The following is a 17,966-nucleotide window of genomic DNA, read 5'->3' on the forward strand; positions in this document are numbered from 1 at the left end:
TGGTATACTCAGTGTAAGCTATAGATATAGAGCCTATCATCACAATGGTGAATGGTGTTTCGTAAACTACAGTTTGTGGACATGCCTCTAAATGGAAGAGTGCAGCCTGCTTGCTTGAGCAGCGATAAATCCGGCCCCTATCCCTGCCCCGGGCTACTGCCTAGCTAGCTGTATAGCACAGTCCCAGTAAATGCCGGCGTCAGCAGATCCCAGGCCTGTATTTATGGTTCTGGTGATGGAGGCTTGGTTTTATGAATTGTTGGGATCAAACCTGTAACTTTAACACTACTAGCTGCACTGGGGATCATGAGCTCCAGTCTGTCGTATAGAGGTAGCCGTGAACGTAATATTTGAAAAGCACTCCATCCCTCCTAGTGTTCAGCAATGTCTCATCCCCCGACACACCACAATATGTACCAGTTAGCCACATCGTCTTAAATAGACGGTCAGGGAACAAAAGGTTTGTCACTTTAACTAAGGCGCATACTAATAAAGTGTCTGCTCTCTCTCTCTCTCACACACACACACAAACACACAGGATAACAAACAGGTTCCTAGTCATGCAGATCAAGGTTCACAACAACAATAGGAAGCTCGATGCTCTAAATGACTGAAGGTGAAAGGTTAAAGTATGACACAATGTCATCCTCTTAAAACTGACACTCAGGTTATTACACAATCAAACCTGTCATCCACTAAGCAGTAAGATCAAAGTAGGATCACAGATTATGGATTAGAATAAAATAATCTGCAGCCTGCCTGTTCGTGTCGTGTATTGTGATGCCACACACCTGCTACTTTTCTGTAATGCCCGTAGGCATTCTGATTAGGGCTACAACAAAGGGACATGTAGGTATGTAGAAGTAGGATCTAGGTACTATCTAGGGATCTATTGAGGTAGATAGGGTTTTATCAACCTGAGAGGTTTTCCATTTAAATTGCCTCTGAGAAACCCAATTGAAGTGGAAGTGGGGATTAGGGAACTCGGCTGACATCACACTGACGCAAGTTATTGGTAAAAGAAAACCATTAGGCCAGCCTATCATATCAACAAAAGCAAATGATTCTAATATCTGCCTAGCACTCACAGTCTGCGCTCCAAATAGTGCACTACCTTCCTTCACTCATCCACTTGGTCAACAGATTGTGTATCAAGGTGTGTGTGTTTGCACGCTCTTGTATGCCCATGTGAGTGTGGGTGTGTATGTAGCATTAGAGGGCCTGATATCTCTCTCCACGTTAAAGTGGCATCACCATCTCTGATAGAATGGAATCGTACTGCAGAAGAGATTGGACTCCCTGGTGGGTTTCAACAAGGCACCGATCCAAAGTAAGCCCCCAAACAGTGCTGCTACTCTAATGCCAGGAAAGGAGAGGAGAGAGGGATTAAGGAAAAAGTTGACCTCTTTCCTTTCTGCTCACTTTAATGATCTCTCTCTCTTAAATTAACCAGGAGGATAATCTGCTCAGGTGCTCAGTTGAGTCCAATTTCACTCCATGGACAGGCAGAACCCACACACTCGCGCACGCACGCACACACACGCACGCACGCACACACACACACTCGCTCAATTGTGTCTCACACAGAACATGCACACTTAAATAGGCCCACAGCGCACAAATTCAAGGAGCAGCAGTCAAGATCCTCCACACATTACATCAGCGCTTGTTTTCCCCTCACTCCTGAAACCACTATCCTATTAAACCAATGGGCAGGAAGAGGAGGGGCAGAGAAGAGGGGGGAGGAGAGAGAGAGAGGGGGATGGATATCACGCTGACACCATCAGCGTAGCTAGCAGTGAGTCCACAGGAAGTGCTGATTCAATTTACCTCGTGAATTCCAGCAGCCAGTCAACCGCTCAGGAAGAATCGCCGGCCAAGCACTCCCCCCCCCCAATCTACATTTTCTCTCTCTGTCTTTATCTCTCTCTTTAGCAGTCCCCTGTGGCACATGTAACTACTGGGTAAGGAAGGGGATGCTGCCTGGTACATCATATAAGGTATGAAACCTTTTGGTCTGAAAGGCACACTACTGTCCGCCATCACCAGACAGGGGCGTCATGCCGACTGAAACGATCTAGCCGATCCAGTTGTAAAGCTGAATAAAGAAGACAGTGTTTCTTGTACCCGTAGGCCTAATTAGTTCAAAGATGTCAAATTTGTTCATCAGTGCCTGAAATGTGCGTGCATGCCAAGTCATGCATAGTGCATGTTGGGATGGGAGTTGGGAGGAGATTGCCTGGCTCTCTCCAGCTGTAGTAAAAACTCTGTCGTCTACCACTAGTGTCCACTGGGGCCCTCAGCAGCATATGGCCCAACTGTCCCCAACACGACTCAGTGGGGCCCTAAGAGAACCACCGTGATGCATATTTCATCCTCCCTCCCTATCCTCATCCTCCTCCACTCAGCACATATCAATAATGTACTTCTCTGTGGGCATGTTCCTGTCTAAAGGAGAGGGGCACAGCAACAACTGGCAAAGGCAATTCTCCTGCTGTTTTCATGGGGATGAATAAAGGATGACGTCTCAGACACCTACAGGTCTGACAGTAGTGTTTATCACCTCCGACACAGCACGGATGGAATAGAACAGAACAGAACATAGTTTGACGGTACAACGAACTGAAGCAGAGAAATTACTCTTTAAAGGGACAACTTTTCAACGTCCTGAAAAACGTCACATTTAAAGGTGAATGAATGGAACAGAACAGAAGACACATTTTGTACAGCAGACTGAAGCAGGGAACTATTTCTAAAGAAACCATGGACAAACAGGAACCTTTACAAGAGAATGCCCTTCCGAAAAGGGAGCGGGCGCTTGTTGACATTGGGTCTAGGCCCTATAATTTGTTCTCCTTTGTCTATGATCTACCTTGAGGAGGAATAAGAAGAGCTCCACATGGAAAGGGCAACCCGAAGGAAGGAAGAAAAAGGGGGAAGAGAACAGAAAAGGAAAGAAAAAACACCTCTGTTCCTTTGGAGAAAGACAAGAGGCCCCTCCCCTCTGACCTTCTCTTCCAATGGGTTTTGAGAAGGAGGAGGGAACAGAGGACGCGAGGAGTATGCATTTGAGATTCTCCCTGTGACACCTCTGGCGGCAGAGTAACCTCACCTCTGGCTACATTGTAATGTCGGGCCTACTGCTTCTGAAGCCCAACCAGCCAGCGCTGTATCAGCCCGCTGAACTAAAGGGTGACAAAGTCTTCATGTCTCAGGCAAGGTTAATCATCGGCAAGGGTATTCCTCTGCTCCTGTTGACAGAAGATATATAAACTACTGCCACTTATCATCTTCGGGGGAACTTGCTTTAACATTAAGGTACTTCAGAGGGGTGAGAATATTTGAGAACTTGTGGGGCCAGTTTCCCAAGACAAAGTGTCGCAAGACAAGGTGTCACATGACAAGGTGTCACAAGGCAAGGTGTCACAAGGCAAGGTGTCACATGCCTGTCAGAGCATCTTATTTTAGGGTGTGGATAAGGTGTTTAGAGGAGGGCAGGGGGCAGCTTGTTGGAGCTCCCCGCTGTTCCTCTATATATCTATATTCAGTCCTCCAGTGCTCAGGTTCAGTCACCGGTCTGAAGCAGCTCCCTGGGCTCCAGTCTCTCTCCCCCCAACCATCTCTCAATTCAATTCAATTTAAGGGCTTTATTGGCATGGGAAACACATGTTAACATCGCCAAAGCAAGTGAACGAGATGACAAACAAAAGTGAAATAAACAATAAAAATGTACAGTAAACTCTCTCTCTCCTTCTCTGTCCCTCTCCTCTCTCTCAATTCAATTTCAATTTACCCTCTCTCTCTCTCTCTCTCCCCAGAGCACTCCTCCGCCCCACATAGCAGTTTATTTAGCTCCCCTGTTTACATTCCAGAGCAGTCGCACGGCTTCTCCCTCTCTTCTCTCTCTCTCTCTCTCTCTCTCTCTCTCTCTCTCTCTCTCTCTCTCTCTCTCTGGGGAATGAGTGACTGGGCAGACTGGACCCTCACACCCTCTCTCACAGCCACAACCCAGACGTTCTCAGTTCCATTCCTCTAGGAACCTCAGCTGGGGATTTCTGGGAAACACGTACACACACACACATACAGCTTCCACACCAAGTCACACGGACTCATCGATAAAACAGACAGATGAGTTGCATACAGGCAGAATCTCTTCGTCTGTGACAAAGACCACTGTGGCTAAATGGTACCCACGTAGGTGCAGCTGTCTACCTTGTCACTCAGGCCTGGCCCGGGTTAATGGGAAACGACACACTGGCTAAACTGCGGTGCTCAGACGCCCTGACCATTTACACCGAGCCCTGACCGGCTGGCTTCCTCTCTAGCCTTCAGGAGAATGCGGTCTGGCTGTCTACATCTAATGATCGCTGAGTCACACATAGCGTCATTAAACAGGGCTGTGCTACTGAGCTCAGAATGGACAACAACGGTACATTCCCCATGCACACTCACAAGCATCTACAGTGTGGTGCAGGAGACAGACAGAGGTCTCTGTTTACATTGCTGTAGCCCCTTCAGGTGTTGCTGTGGCTCCATTCTCTAGGGGCCACTCTGCCCGATGACTCACCTCTCCAGTCATTCCAGAAATGAGTGACTCATCGGGATGATTTTCAACCAGCCATCACACCCATCTCTCAGCGTTGTTGTGAGACTGACTGTATTGGGGGGCTGGTAGTCAGTTCAGCAGTCATGGGTTAACAGGACAGAGTCACACAGAGGAACCCGGCACAGAGAGCTGCTCTGTTTTCTAGTCTGGTATGACTGGAGGGGGTGTGAGGAGAGAGAGACAACTCCTGACCAGGGGGAGCTTGTGCTGCTATCTTCTCTAACCCCCGAAGGGGGGATACATCAGAAAGATGGGCTGCATCCCTTGTGATCATCACAGTAGGCCTGTGTTAAGGCGAGCAGGAAGTCCCCTCTTTTGAGTGGGTCATAAGGGAGTGCCTCTGCCTCGTTAGATTCAATTTCCATGCGAGCCCACGCACGATCACGGAGTCTGCCTACGTAGGATGAAACTCTCCCTAACGGAGAGAAAGCCTCAACACCCCAGATATTGTAAGTCAAACTCCCCAACAGGGAAGACCCATTTATACCTAGTTCAGAAAAGGAAAGAGAGTGAGAGAGGAGGAGAACCCTGGATTCCCAGGGCAGTCTAGAAGGGGGTTTAACCCTCCTCCTCATTGTTCCCTCATGTTACCTCAGGCTTCTGCCCAGCTGTTATCTGGCAGAGAATTGCAGGCTGCATCATTCCTCCATTAGACACTGTCTTAGTGTCCGATAGCCCAGCACTCCACAGCCAGAGCCAGGTGTGACCAAAGCACTGGGTGTCGACAGTGCGAGAAGAGAGACATCTGGTAAGGATTTGGGATTGGGCGAGATGACCAGTGAGCCTGTCCTGAGAGAGGGGAGATGATCTGGCGTACACTGAAAGAAGATACCACGAGAATGTCAAGTCAAGTCAGCCAAACGGTGAAATATTCTAAATATACACCGCCATCAGCTAATTATGAATATAGGCAATAACCTACATGCTACATAGAGATCAGTGCATTTACAGCAATGGCCCTAAATCACTGGGATCATGCAGGGCAGGGCTGGTCTGGTCGAGTGGTTCTAGTAAAATGGAAAAGCAAACTGTCCTTGTCTGCCACAGCCCCATAAATCAGGCTGAACCATGTGAGTTAATGCTGTGGAAACACCCAATGAAACGTCTCAGTACACAGCCTTATATAGAGACACACAGACTGGAGAGAAGCAAGAAAGGCGAGGGAGGAAGGGAAGGACGAAGGGAGGGAGGGAGGGAGGGAGGGAGGGAGGGAGGGAGGGAGGGAGGGAGGGAGGGAGGGAGGGAGGGAGGGAGGGAGGGAGGGAGGGAGGGAGGGAGGGAGAGGGAAGGGAAGGAGGAGAGAAAGAGCAAGAGAGGGAGAGGAGAGAGAGCAAGCGAGAGAGAGCAAGCGAGAGAGAGAGAAAGAGAGATAGAGAGAGAGAGGGTAGATAGGGACAGAAAGAAAGAAAGAAAGAAAGAAAGAAAGACGAGGGAGAGAGGGAGAAGACTAGGGCCTAAGTCCACAGAAGTAAACCTTTTTGTTAGCCCCTCTCCAGAGACAGAGAGCAGTGCATCACTCCTCCTGATCCCCTATCCTCTGCTTGTAAAAGGACGCAGTCTGCCAGCACCATCTCCACCCGGGTCCCTTGCTGCAGCATGAGCTCAGAGATGACCACTTAATCAATAATGCCAGGTTGCCACGACAACCTGGATTTCCTGTTGCTGGTTTCTGGTATCTGATGATTACACTCCCCGTTAGCTGCACCTGCCACCCGTCTCTCCTTGTCTCATCCACACCTTATCCATCAACCCACTGGCTTTGCCTGCTTCTCAAATCGCACCCTAGTCCCTACATAGAGCAATACCTTTGACCCGGGGCCATATGGTTTTGGTCAAAACTAGTGCACTCTATAGTGAATAGGGTGCCATTTGGGATTCAGTCCTTATCTGTCATCACACCGGCTTTGTCACATGGGAAACCTCACTCAGCCATCAGCACACTAGATACATAAAGCGAAAGGATATTCAACAATAGGCGAATAGGATTTTCATTCAACATTACAGAGAGAGAGAGAGAGAGAGAGAGACAGAGAGAGAGAGAGAGAGAGAGAGATGGCTGAATACAAAGAGAGATTGGAGGCTTGTGTCCAGACAAACAGACAGTAAGGCCTAGTAATACACAGACACACCCTCTCTCTCATGGATAATAAACAGAGCTGATAGACATCATACCTCCCTCAGAGTGATGTCATCCCCCCTGGGGAGAGCTAAGCATCATCTTCTTACTCCCTCTCTCTCCTCCCTCTCTCTCTCTCTACGGCATCTCACTCTCTTTAACCCCTGTTATCTCTCTCCGCCTCCTCCATTCTTTCCCTCTCTCCTCCGGGCTGGTGTTAAACATGTGGAGGAGAGAGGGAGGAGGGAGGTTAGCAACTCCTTCTTTTTTTTCATTAATGGCGAGCTCATTAATCTAGGGTGATAACGAGGACATGTGTCAGTGAGATGATTAAACCTCCTCTGCTTTACAAAGAGGCGCCCTTGGGGATAAACAAGCTCGGGACAGACTCGGGCAAAAGGTGGGTATCACACACACACACACACACACACACACACACAGATAGATAGAAAATACACACACACACATCAACAAACAAACACATACTGTAAGCACACACTGCCACACGCGGTGTGTATCTCTTAGGTAAAGGGCACAGCCCACACATTGCCTTTCTGGAGGACATCTGGAGGTTGGGATACTACATGTGTGTCCACTTAAACACACCCACTACATCCACGTAACATTCCCTTTCTCACCAGCCTAAAATCTCACAACACATACTACCAAAAAAAGCAAGGTGAGTGGTTGAGAGGAGGAGGTTAAAACCTCCCTGGTTACAGCAAGGTGAGTGGTTGAGAGGAGGAGGTCAAAACCTCCCTGGTTACAGCAAGGTGAGTGGTTGAGAGGAGGAGGTCAAAATCTCCCTGGTTACAGCAAGGTGAGTGGTTGAGAGGGGGAGGTCAAAACCTCCCTGGTTACAGCCAGGTGAGTGGTTGAGAGGGGGAGGTCAAAATCTCCCTGGTTACAGCAAGGTGAGTGGTTGAGAGGAGGAGGTCAAAACCTCCCTGGTTACAGCAGGTGAGTGGTTGAGAGGAGGAGGTCAAAACCTCCCTGGTTACAGCCAGGTGAGTGGTTGAGAGGAGGAGGTCAAAACCTCCCTGGTTACAGCAAGGTGAGTGGTTGAGAGGGGGAGGTCAAAACCTCCCTGGTTACAGCAAGGTGAGTGGTTGAGAGGGGGAGGTCAAAACCTCCCTGGTCTAGGAGAGACAGGCCTCTCACTGAGAGGAAGCAGGACTTAACCTCCAGAGATGTATTTATTATTTTCTCTCTTTTCAACAGGAAATCGGGATGCTGAGTCACAGGCATTATTTAGGGGGAAGCCAGACCATAGCTTCATCCCAAATAGAATTATCTGTCTAGTCACATTGTTGTTGTGTTTTCTAACGTAGGGGTGCTATGACGCTGTAATTATCAGCCACGCAGGAGGGAAGGGAGGTGTTTGTGCATGCACACGTCGTACACAGACATGAACAGATCATTCCCGACATGAGAGCTTTGCGATGCAGTAGCAATTATTTTGTCTAACACACACATTAAATCCAATCTGCCCCCCTAATCGCCTTTTCACGGACAGACAGACAGAGACAGTAATCCTCCATATCTGTATTTAATAGCAGGGTAGGCCCCCTGCTAGCCTATATCATGATACTGGTAGGTTAAGCAGGCTTTAAAGGTCCAATACAGGCGTTTTTTGTTCTCAATATCAAATAATTTCGTGATAACAATGAATTACCTACTGCGATTGTTTTCAATTCAAATGGTAAATAAAGACAAAAACAGCAATTTCTCAAGCAAGAATCTGGGAGTGGTCTGAGTGGGGAGGGAAAACTGAAAACGAGCTATTATTGGCAAAGAGGTTTGGAACTTTCTTTCCTATTGGTCTAATAACTAATATATGCCGCCTGGTGATGTCACCATGCAGGCCAATACTCCATCCCACCAAAACAGGGTGAAATTTCAGGCAGTCTTTTCAAATAACTCTTACACTAAATGGGCTTCATCATTATTGTCACAACTTCACAGTATTATTCCAACCTCATAGTGTGGAAATATATATAAAACTCACATGTTTGACTGTAGTGGGCCTTTAATATGCGTCTCTAGATTAGATTAGCGATCCAGGTATAGGACTATAGGGCAGGAGTATGACTAAATATTTATCTCAAAATACTCATCTACAACAGCACATACAATTGGGGCGCATGCATAATCTTCCTAATTCTACATGATTCTAATCCTACAAGAGACTTGCATTAGCAGGTCCTCTTCCCCCAGTTAATGCAAAAAGAAACACTTCCTTTTGAGAACATGCTACAGGAACTGCTACCTTAAAAAAGTATCCTCGTTTTCCATTGGTTTAAAGGGGCCCTCGTATGGTATGCATAGGCTATAAATACCGCTATGTGGACTTGATTGAATTACGACTCATTCTGTGACCGCTGATACAATCAGAGAATACTGTAGCTAGGTAAGATTCCTTTAGTTCCAATTCTAGAACTGATTGACAACTCATTCCGTGTCTCCTGATAGAGGGGATACAGTAAGATTCCTTCAGCTCTGACTCCAGAAGGGCGTAGCAACGTTCTCTCTCCCTGCCGAGATGTTCTGTTCCCACAGGCCAGCCAGAGTTAGGAGATTCCTCTTGATCTAATGGATTTATTAGACAGGCATTCGATTAAGAAGGCACTGCTTTAAATTAGCCAGCCAGGGGGAGGACATGGGGGTGGCTTGACTCAGGGAATTAAGGCCTAAGTGGGAAGTCAGTGTCCTCCATGCTAAACCTTACCATGGCCTTTACCATATTAGGACGTTTCCATTCGGGGGAAAATAACATTATGTAATCATTTCTATTGCAGGATTTACATTAATATAGATAGAGAAATGCAATCTGACTGAGTCTTGGATGGATAATTCTGTGAATCTGATCAAGCAAAGCATTCTATTATTTCAGTTATGATGTTATTTCACATGAGTGGATAATGTAACAAAGTGCCCACAGGAAATACATCTGTGTATCCATTCCAGAGAGTCTGGTGAAGGCCAAATACCTTCCCGTGTTACTGAGGGGCAAAGCAGCCGTGGTCCAAACCTCTGGTAGTAACAGGCCCCCCAAGTCTGCTGGGCTGGGTGGCAGGCGCGAGGCATGTGGCCTCAGAAAAAAAAAACAGTTTGTTCATAGGTCATCATTCAGGTGGAGGTCAGGAATGCATAGCAAACCAGATCTCTCACACACACACACACACACACACACACACACACACACACACACACACACACACACACACACACACACACACACACACATGCAGACAGACCATGTGACTTTCTCGGGTAATCTCATGGCAGCACCCATCACCTTGTTCACCCGACACAGGTTACGGCAGCGTCAACAATACGGCAGCGTCAACAACAGGAAGTGAGCTCCCACTAACCCTTACTCGCCTCTCCTCTCAGGCCTGGGAGTGCTGATCTAGGGTCAGTTTAGCCTTTGCATAATAAATAAGAGGGAGTACCGGACCCTAAATCAGCACTCCTACTCTGAGACGCTTTGTGAATATGGACCCTTGGTGTTTCTACACTCCAGAGGTGAAGTTGACCATACAGGCACAGATCTAGGATCAGAAAAAATGACTTTAAACAGCTGTAAAAACGATATATTTTTGTTATCGAAAATATATTTCAAAGCGATTTAGATGGTACAATGATTCCTTACACTATCCAGTGCTTGTCCTCACATAAACTGAAATTGAGCAAACAGTGGAGAATGTTAGCAACCAGGAAAAGATAAGAACAATTTCCACAACACAGCCACAAAGTCAGAACAGCTTAGTTTGACAAGAGACGCCGCTCCGGCGGGAGAAATCAATAGGTGAATATCACAGCCAATCACAACACTGGCGGGTAAGTAATACTAATAGATTATTCCACTATCATTCCACTATTCCACTACAATGCAAACATTCTTTAAAAATCCTATGTGTAGCACCTTTAACTCTTTACAGTGTTCTTTTAACTCTCGAATCAACACTAGTAATGTTACACTGAAAATGCAATACTAGTTAACACTGGCCAATTTGCTGCTATGAAAGGGACACATCTGCAGGCTCCCATACATTTCCAGAACCTTTTAGAATTCTGAAGAACTGTAGATGCCACGCCAAGAGCCCCACACTTAACTCAAAGGGTCCTTTATCGGGCAAGAGTTCTCCAAGGAACCGTATGAGCTGAGGAAGAACCATTTTTCGAACCTTTCTCTTTTCAGTGTAGAATCGACTTAACACTACATACAGTAACAACATCCTATAATATAGGATGAACACTACATAACACAGATATATTATCAGTGGATTGTACATGGTGCCACGATGGCAACGATGCCAAGGAAGACTGGCTACATCCTGGCACTAGAACAAGGAAGGCCACAGTCACACTGGGCAGGGGGGTAGACACACACACACACACATTGGGCAGGGGGGCTTTTTACTGGTTGAATGAAGCGTCTTTATAGCCCTGTTTAGAAGTCAGGAGGGCGCTACAGTGAATGAGGGCAGTTAGCATAGATGGCAGAATAAGGACCAGGTCATTTTGTTTAGAAGTCAGGAGGGCGCTACAGTGAATGAGGGCAGTTAGCATAGATGGCAGAATAAGGACCGGGTCATTTTGTTTAGAAGTCAGGAGGGCGCTACAGTGAATGAGGGCAGTTAGCATAGATGGCAGAATAAGGACCAGGTCATTTTGTTTAGAAGTCAGGAGGGCGCTACAGTGAATGAGGGCAGTTAGCATAGATGGCAGAATAAGGACCGGGTCATTTTGTTTAGAAGTCAGGAGGGCGCTACAGTGAATGAGGGCAGTTAGCATAGATGGCAGAATAAGGACCGGGTCATTTTGTTTAGAAGTCAGGAGGGCGCTACAGTGAATGAGGGCAGATAGCATAGATGGCAGAATAAGGACCGGGTCATTTTGTTTAGAAGTCAGGAGGGCGCTACAGTGAATGAGGGCAGTTAGCATAGATGGCAGAATAAGGACCAGGTCATTTTGTTTAGAAGTCAGGAGGGCGCTACAGTGAATGAGGGCAGTTAGCATAGATGGCAGAATAAGGACCGGGTCATTTTGTTTAGAAGTCAGGAGGGCGCTACAGTGAATGAGGGCAGATAGCATAGATGGCAGAATAAGGACCAGGTCATTTTGTTTAGCATAGATGGCAGAATAAGGACCGGGTCATTTTGTTTAGAAGTCAGGAGGGCGCTACAGTGAATGAGGGCAGATAGCATAGATGGCAGAATAAGGACCGGGTCATTTTGTTTAGAAGTCAGGAGGGCGCTACAGTGAATGAGGGCAGATAGCATAGATGGCAGAATAAGGACCGGGTCATTTTGTTTAGAAGTCAGGAGGGCGCTACAGTGAATGAGGGCAGATAGCATAGATGGCAGAATAAGGACCGGGTCATTTTGTTTAGAAGTCAGGAGGGCGCTACAGTGAATGAGGGCAGTTAGCATAGATGGCAGAATAAGGACCGGGTCATTTTGTTTAGAAGTCAGGAGGGCGCTACAGTGAATGAGGGCAGTTAGCATAGATGGCAGAATAAGGACCGGGTCATTTTGTTTAGAAGTCAGGAGGGCGCTACAGTGAATGAGGGCAGTTAGCATAGATGGCAGAATAAGGACCGGGTCATTTTGTTTAGAAGTCAGGAGGGCGCTACAGTGAATGAGGGCAGATAGCATAGATGGCAGAATAAGGACCGGGTCATTTTGTTTAGAAGTCAGGAGGGCGCTGGGGAAACGTTTGATGCCAGAGTCACACACTCAAAAGAAAGAAGGATGGGTCACATTGTGTCATTTTGAATGGTTGAGAATTTGGCTTGATAAAACAATGGGTGACAGGGTTAATGGACCATTTCCTATCAAACAAATGATGACAAACTTTCCCCACCAAATAAAAACCAACCATCTTTCGTCAGCACACCAGGCGAGAGGCGGAGGTTACAGACGGCAGCTCGATACCGTGTGTGGCCAGAGTCAGACCTCTTTCATAAAACCTGTGTCTGCAGCTATTTCCCTCAATTGACGCAACTAACATTTTGATACTGTTCTCACAAAAGTTGTTTTCTTCTGCTAAGTTCACAGAGCTTTTAAAACTATATGGCAGCACAGCTAGTCCTCCTAACCCGTATTTTATGTTGTTTCCAACCTCCAACAAGAAGCCTTAAATAGGTCCCTTGCCTTCCACAGGGGCTGGGAATGCTGCCTTTAGCTGATTAGGACCAGACCAAGGCTCCATCCTAAATGGCACCATATTCCCTATACAGTGTACTACTTTTGATCAGGGCAGATATGGTTCTGGTCAAAAGTGGTAGTGTACTATATTATATATGGAAAAGGGTGCCATTTGGGGCGCAACCCAGGCAAGGAACACTGTTGTTTTGACAGAGATAAAGACCAGAGACAGAAGAGGAAGTGAGACATTCCACTCCCTAATTTCTTCTGTTTCAATGGAAGTCAATGATCTAAGTAGACCAGACCCAGCTGCTATCACATTGGTGTCTATGGGAGAGCCACCCCCTTAAGTAGACCGGCCTGAGTGAACTACCTTCATTTATCCACCATTTTTTATAAAGACTGCTCAGGTTGCATCCTGGGTAATCTTACAGACTTCCTGGTTTTGTTCATAGGTTAGCCAATCAGAGAAATGATTGACTGAACGAGTGATCGATAGTTGTCCTGAAGTGGCTAAAGACAGATTGAAGATTTGAAGATTTGTAGCCTAGGCTAAAAACACATGTCCTTGCATATCATTTTTATTTGATTTCTTTGCGGTACAAGTTCATAATTGTGAGAGATTATTAAAGTGTGCATGAAATTTAATTCCTGTTTGACCACTTCATTTGCTTTTAGAGTGCCGGACAATTAGCGTTGTTCAGAAGCTCTTCGGTCCTTAATTGCAGCAAAAGAGACCTCAATGACAATACCCTCTGTCTATGTGGTGCCCTTATCTTTGTAAAATGTAATTTTTAAACTAATTTGATGTGGCATGAAAGTGTGGGCTATTTGGCTTACATTTTTAATGGGTCGTTGGTAGAAGAAAGGGAGTGGAGGCGGTGAACAAATACATTTGAGAAGGGCAGGCAGGGTAGGCAGCCACTTCATTCACATTGCTAACAGCAGCATCTCCTTCTGCAGGAGGCTGAGGAACAGAGCTGACCATGAATCACGCCCTGCTCTCCTTGATATAGCTCTCATGCCAGAGGAAACTTTAAATCTCGTTCACTCTTCTCTCTCTCTCTCTCTCTCTCTCTCCTTCCTTCCTACTCTCTCCAATACTTCTGTCAGGTGTTATTTATGAGCGCTGTAGTGAGTTCCTGCATGCCTGCAGCACCTGCTCATGTTGGAGTGGGAGAACCCTGGCAGCTGCCAGAGAGATAGAAAGAAAGAGAAAGCGAGAGAGAGAAAGAAGGACAGAGAGAGAGAAAGGGGGATAGAGAGAGAGAAAGAGGGGAGAGAGAGAGAGAGAGAGAGAGAGAGAAAGGGGGATAGAGATAGAGAGACAGAGACAGAGAGAGAGAGAGAGAGAGAGAGAGAGAGAGAGAGAGGCGCACCACCAGTGCCAGGCTACAAAATAATGTGATGTTAGCTCAGTGGCGCGCGGCTAACAGATGAGACGCCTAATGATGCCTGGTCCTCTGTTTAGAACACACCACGAGCCGGCAGCAGGAAACAACAAACAAACACACAAACAACTACAAGCACTAATTAATGGTGTCATATGACTCTAAACATGATCAATTAAAACCCACGGTTCATTGGCTCTCCCTCTGTGTGAGCGGGACAGGAAGCTTGGTGCCTGAGTAATGAGCACGGCAAGGATGACGTCATTACGGCTAAGAGGAGGACAGATGTGGGACTGTCTGGCTATAGCGACCACGTTTGTACTCCTTCTCTCCCTTCCACCCCGACTCTGTGGATGAAGCGTGTGTGGCGAGGCTGAGGCCAAACACCTGAGCGATAACAGAGAGGCGGACAGGTCAAAAGGGTAGTCACTGGTTCGATCAGGGTTCTCTGCTCCCAGAGTTGACAGAGAGCCCGGGGGGTGGAGCTTGGAGAGGTAGCTACAGTAGGTAGGTGTACTTTGCTCTAGTCTAGAGTCAATGACATCAGGTGAGTATTGGTAGGTAGCTAGACACACAGAAACCTGATCAAATGAGGACAGTAAGCAGTGAAGAGCAAAAAACACCAAAGAGATGTGCTTACAGATCACCAACTCCCCAGAGACGTGTACTTAACACACAGAACAATGACATCAGGGGAAGCAGCATATGGGGTGGCGGTGTAACAGCTAGGGGAATAAACCGTTTATGAAGCTGTTTTACAGGCCAAACTCATTCATCACCCATGGATGCGTCCCAAATGGCACCCTATTCCCTATTAGGCCTTAGTACACCACTTTCGACCAGGGCCAGTAGGGGCCCATACCAGTGCACGTTACAGGGAAAATCTTGCCATTTGGGCGGAAGCCTCGATGACTAAATGTGAGAGCGCTCCTGTCTCAGACTGAGCTCTGCTGAAACAATACGATTCACTCACTGTATCTCTGTTGCACTAGCAGGGCCAAGCCAGCTCAGCTGCACATGCTCAGTGACGCTGGGTCCAGGGACGATGCTGTGGACATTACGCTTGTCTCAAGCCTCCAGCCTGTCCCATTCCCCTCCCTACCACACTCTGTTTTCAGGCTACTACCTCTCTCGTTCTCTCTCTGTCTCGCTCTCTCATTACTCCTGTGTGTTGTGATGTCTACAGACTCTGACATTCAGCGTTGCCTCCCTCCTCTCCTCTCTGCCTGACTAATAAACAAGGCGAGTAGGGTTTCTGTTAAAGCAGTGTGCTAGCTAGCTACTTGACTGCGTGGCCCCTGTGTAAGTCACTAACTGTGGCCCGGGGACAGGGACATCACAGGAGCCGTTTTAGTCTCTGTCAACATTTTCAGATCATTAGGATGGCTCTTGGACACACACGTCCCTCTGGGCTGAGTCCCAAATAGCACGCTATTCTCTATACAGTGTACTACTTCTGACCCCGGCCAATGCCTGTCTTGTCTGATATCATCACAGCTATAGTACATGCAGGCCAGGGGGTAATGATAAGCAATGATGAGTGACTCAAAAAGCGACACAAGAAACGTTACGATCTGTCAGCATAAAGTCACCATATTGCTCCATTGGCTTTGTACTGTCACGTTTTTCAGGGAAACTGAGAATGAATTGTCAGGTTAAAGGTGAGGAACAAAGATTCCACTGATGAGTTTGTGGCCCAAACACAAACTGGCATGATCAGGGCTGGCGGCTCAGCGCCTGCTGCCTGTCTATTGTTAACACAGACCTTTCATTAACCGCTCCACTGAGAAACAGGGGAGGAGAGGAGGAGGAAGGAGAGGAGGAGAGGGAGGAGAGAGGAGGCTGAGGCAATATGAGAGTAGGAGGGGGGGGGCAGGTGAAGGAGGGAGCGAGAAGGAGGGAGTGGCAAGAGAGGATGAAGCAGCAGACACAGAGGAACAGGGGGGATAAGAGGAGGAGACGGAGGCTGAGGCAACAGACAGTAGGGTCACTGTCAACTCCCAACACGACTAGTCCAGCCTAAAGAGCAGCCACCAAACACATTATTCAAAAAGACATGTCACCAACTGATCCTGGAGCTGCCATCTCCCCCGGCTGTAAGCTATACACAACGGGACACTATATCATTTCAGCTCCCACATGGCGGGGTCTATGGGACAGGTAGAGAAAGAGAGGGAGGAGTAGAAGCTTTATTTCAGACTATCATTTCAACTCCCACCTGTTTCTATGTAATATGGTATCGGTAGGAGGAATGGAATAATGAGAGAGGGAGGAGTAGACACTTTGTTTTTGGACTTATTTTTATCGCACCTGTCTCAATATCCATGTAAGAACAGAGAGCGAGGGAGGAGCGATAAGGAGAGAGCGAGATGAAGAGAGGAAGGCATTTCATTTCTTGCCCTCTCGAATCGACACAGGAATTGTGAGGCTGTGGGCTGGGTGAGGTCATCTCACCAACACACCTGTCTGTCTATGACTCACTCTGGGGAGTCAGTAATGGGGAGAGGAAGAGGAGGAGAGTGTAGGTTGGAGGCACTTCCTGTATGGTCACAACAACACACTAAAGTGTTCTCTAGTCCCAGTGCTGGATACGGATACTGTAAGCCCATTGTATTGTAAACAGCTGAGCGCACACACTTACATTCAGAAGTTCCATTGGTCAAATCAACGAGTTTTTTCCATTGCTTGAGGGACAATGGCGAAACTGCCACGTCCGTTTGCGATGTTACAACAACAAAGAAGTTACTGCCAACAACGAACACTGTTTTTTCCCCTCTGACATCATTGCACGTGCGATAGAACAGCAGCATATGCACTGTGATTGATTTGTTACCCTGATGTGCGACGCTCCCCCTTACGCTCCCCCTTACGCTCCTCCTACGCTCCCCCTACGTTCCCCACCTCTGCTACGTCAACGAAACAAAAACCAAAACCAATAACAATGGCTGTTGGGCGGACAGTGGCGCTGTTTCCCCCGTACGGCAGATTCCATCTAGAAGTTTGTATACTCAGTCCCCTGGTTGGATCTGAGCCACTGAGGAAGGCTCCTGATCCAGCTAGAACGAGAGCCTATGCTGGGGCCCGCTCGTCCTCTTGCTCCTTCTGAGCCCCCCGTCATGATTTTGTTCAGTTCACTTGGGCCTGACATGTATAGTCTCCCCCTCTACACACCCAACCTCCCCCCCTTCCCCCGCCAACCCCCAACTGAACAACTCCAGGATATTTCTGTCCTTTCAACAACATTATTGACACTCCATCCCCTCATGCCTCCTCATTCATTATGTCAGCCTTGGCCCCCGCACAGTCACGCAGCTCCGTCGTGGGCCCTATCTGGGTTATATAGGGAGGAACTCCTGCCGGCTGCTGGAGCACGTTATGGGACGTAGCCTCAGTTTAACACTAAATACAGGGCTTAGACTACACACAGGAAAAACACAACACAAAATCATAGTCAGGAGGCATAGACAAACCTTCAGCAAAAAGTGAGCATGACACGGACAAAACACATTTCTGAAGAAAAAAAACAAGAAAGGCTGGGGTAATCCAACAACAACAACAAAACGCAAACGCTAAAACCTGAGTGTCGTGTCGTGAGACTGAGGGAGATTGTGATGAATTCTCAGAGCTTTCCACCGATTCCTCTGTCAGTACTGGGGTCTCTGGGAAGAGAATGGGTCATATGCAAATAGCCATGCCCA

General features: G+C 47.4%; 2 protein-coding genes across 2 annotated transcripts in view; both read right to left on the reverse strand.

Annotated features, from left to right (window-relative positions):
- The window catches only part of LOC112215602 (zinc finger E-box-binding homeobox 1), a 67,789-nt gene that overhangs the window by 44,866 nt on the left and 4,957 nt on the right, over positions 1-17,966 (reverse strand). The gene's annotated exons all lie outside the window — the stretch shown is intronic.
- Positions 10,925-13,270, reverse strand: LOC121839605. The gene is made up of 2 exons (XM_042299133.1): positions 11,879-13,270; positions 10,925-11,840 (listed from the first exon to the last, which is right to left on the reverse strand). Exons 1-2 carry the CDS (start codon positions 12,383-12,385, stop codon positions 11,145-11,147), a joined length of 1,203 nt encoding a protein of 400 aa, XP_042155067.1. The 5' UTR covers positions 12,386-13,270; the 3' UTR covers positions 10,925-11,144.

Source organism: Oncorhynchus tshawytscha, linkage group LG16, assembly GCF_018296145.1.
Source record: "Oncorhynchus tshawytscha isolate Ot180627B linkage group LG16, Otsh_v2.0, whole genome shotgun sequence".
Lineage (NCBI taxonomy): Eukaryota > Metazoa > Chordata > Actinopteri > Salmoniformes > Salmonidae > Oncorhynchus > Oncorhynchus tshawytscha.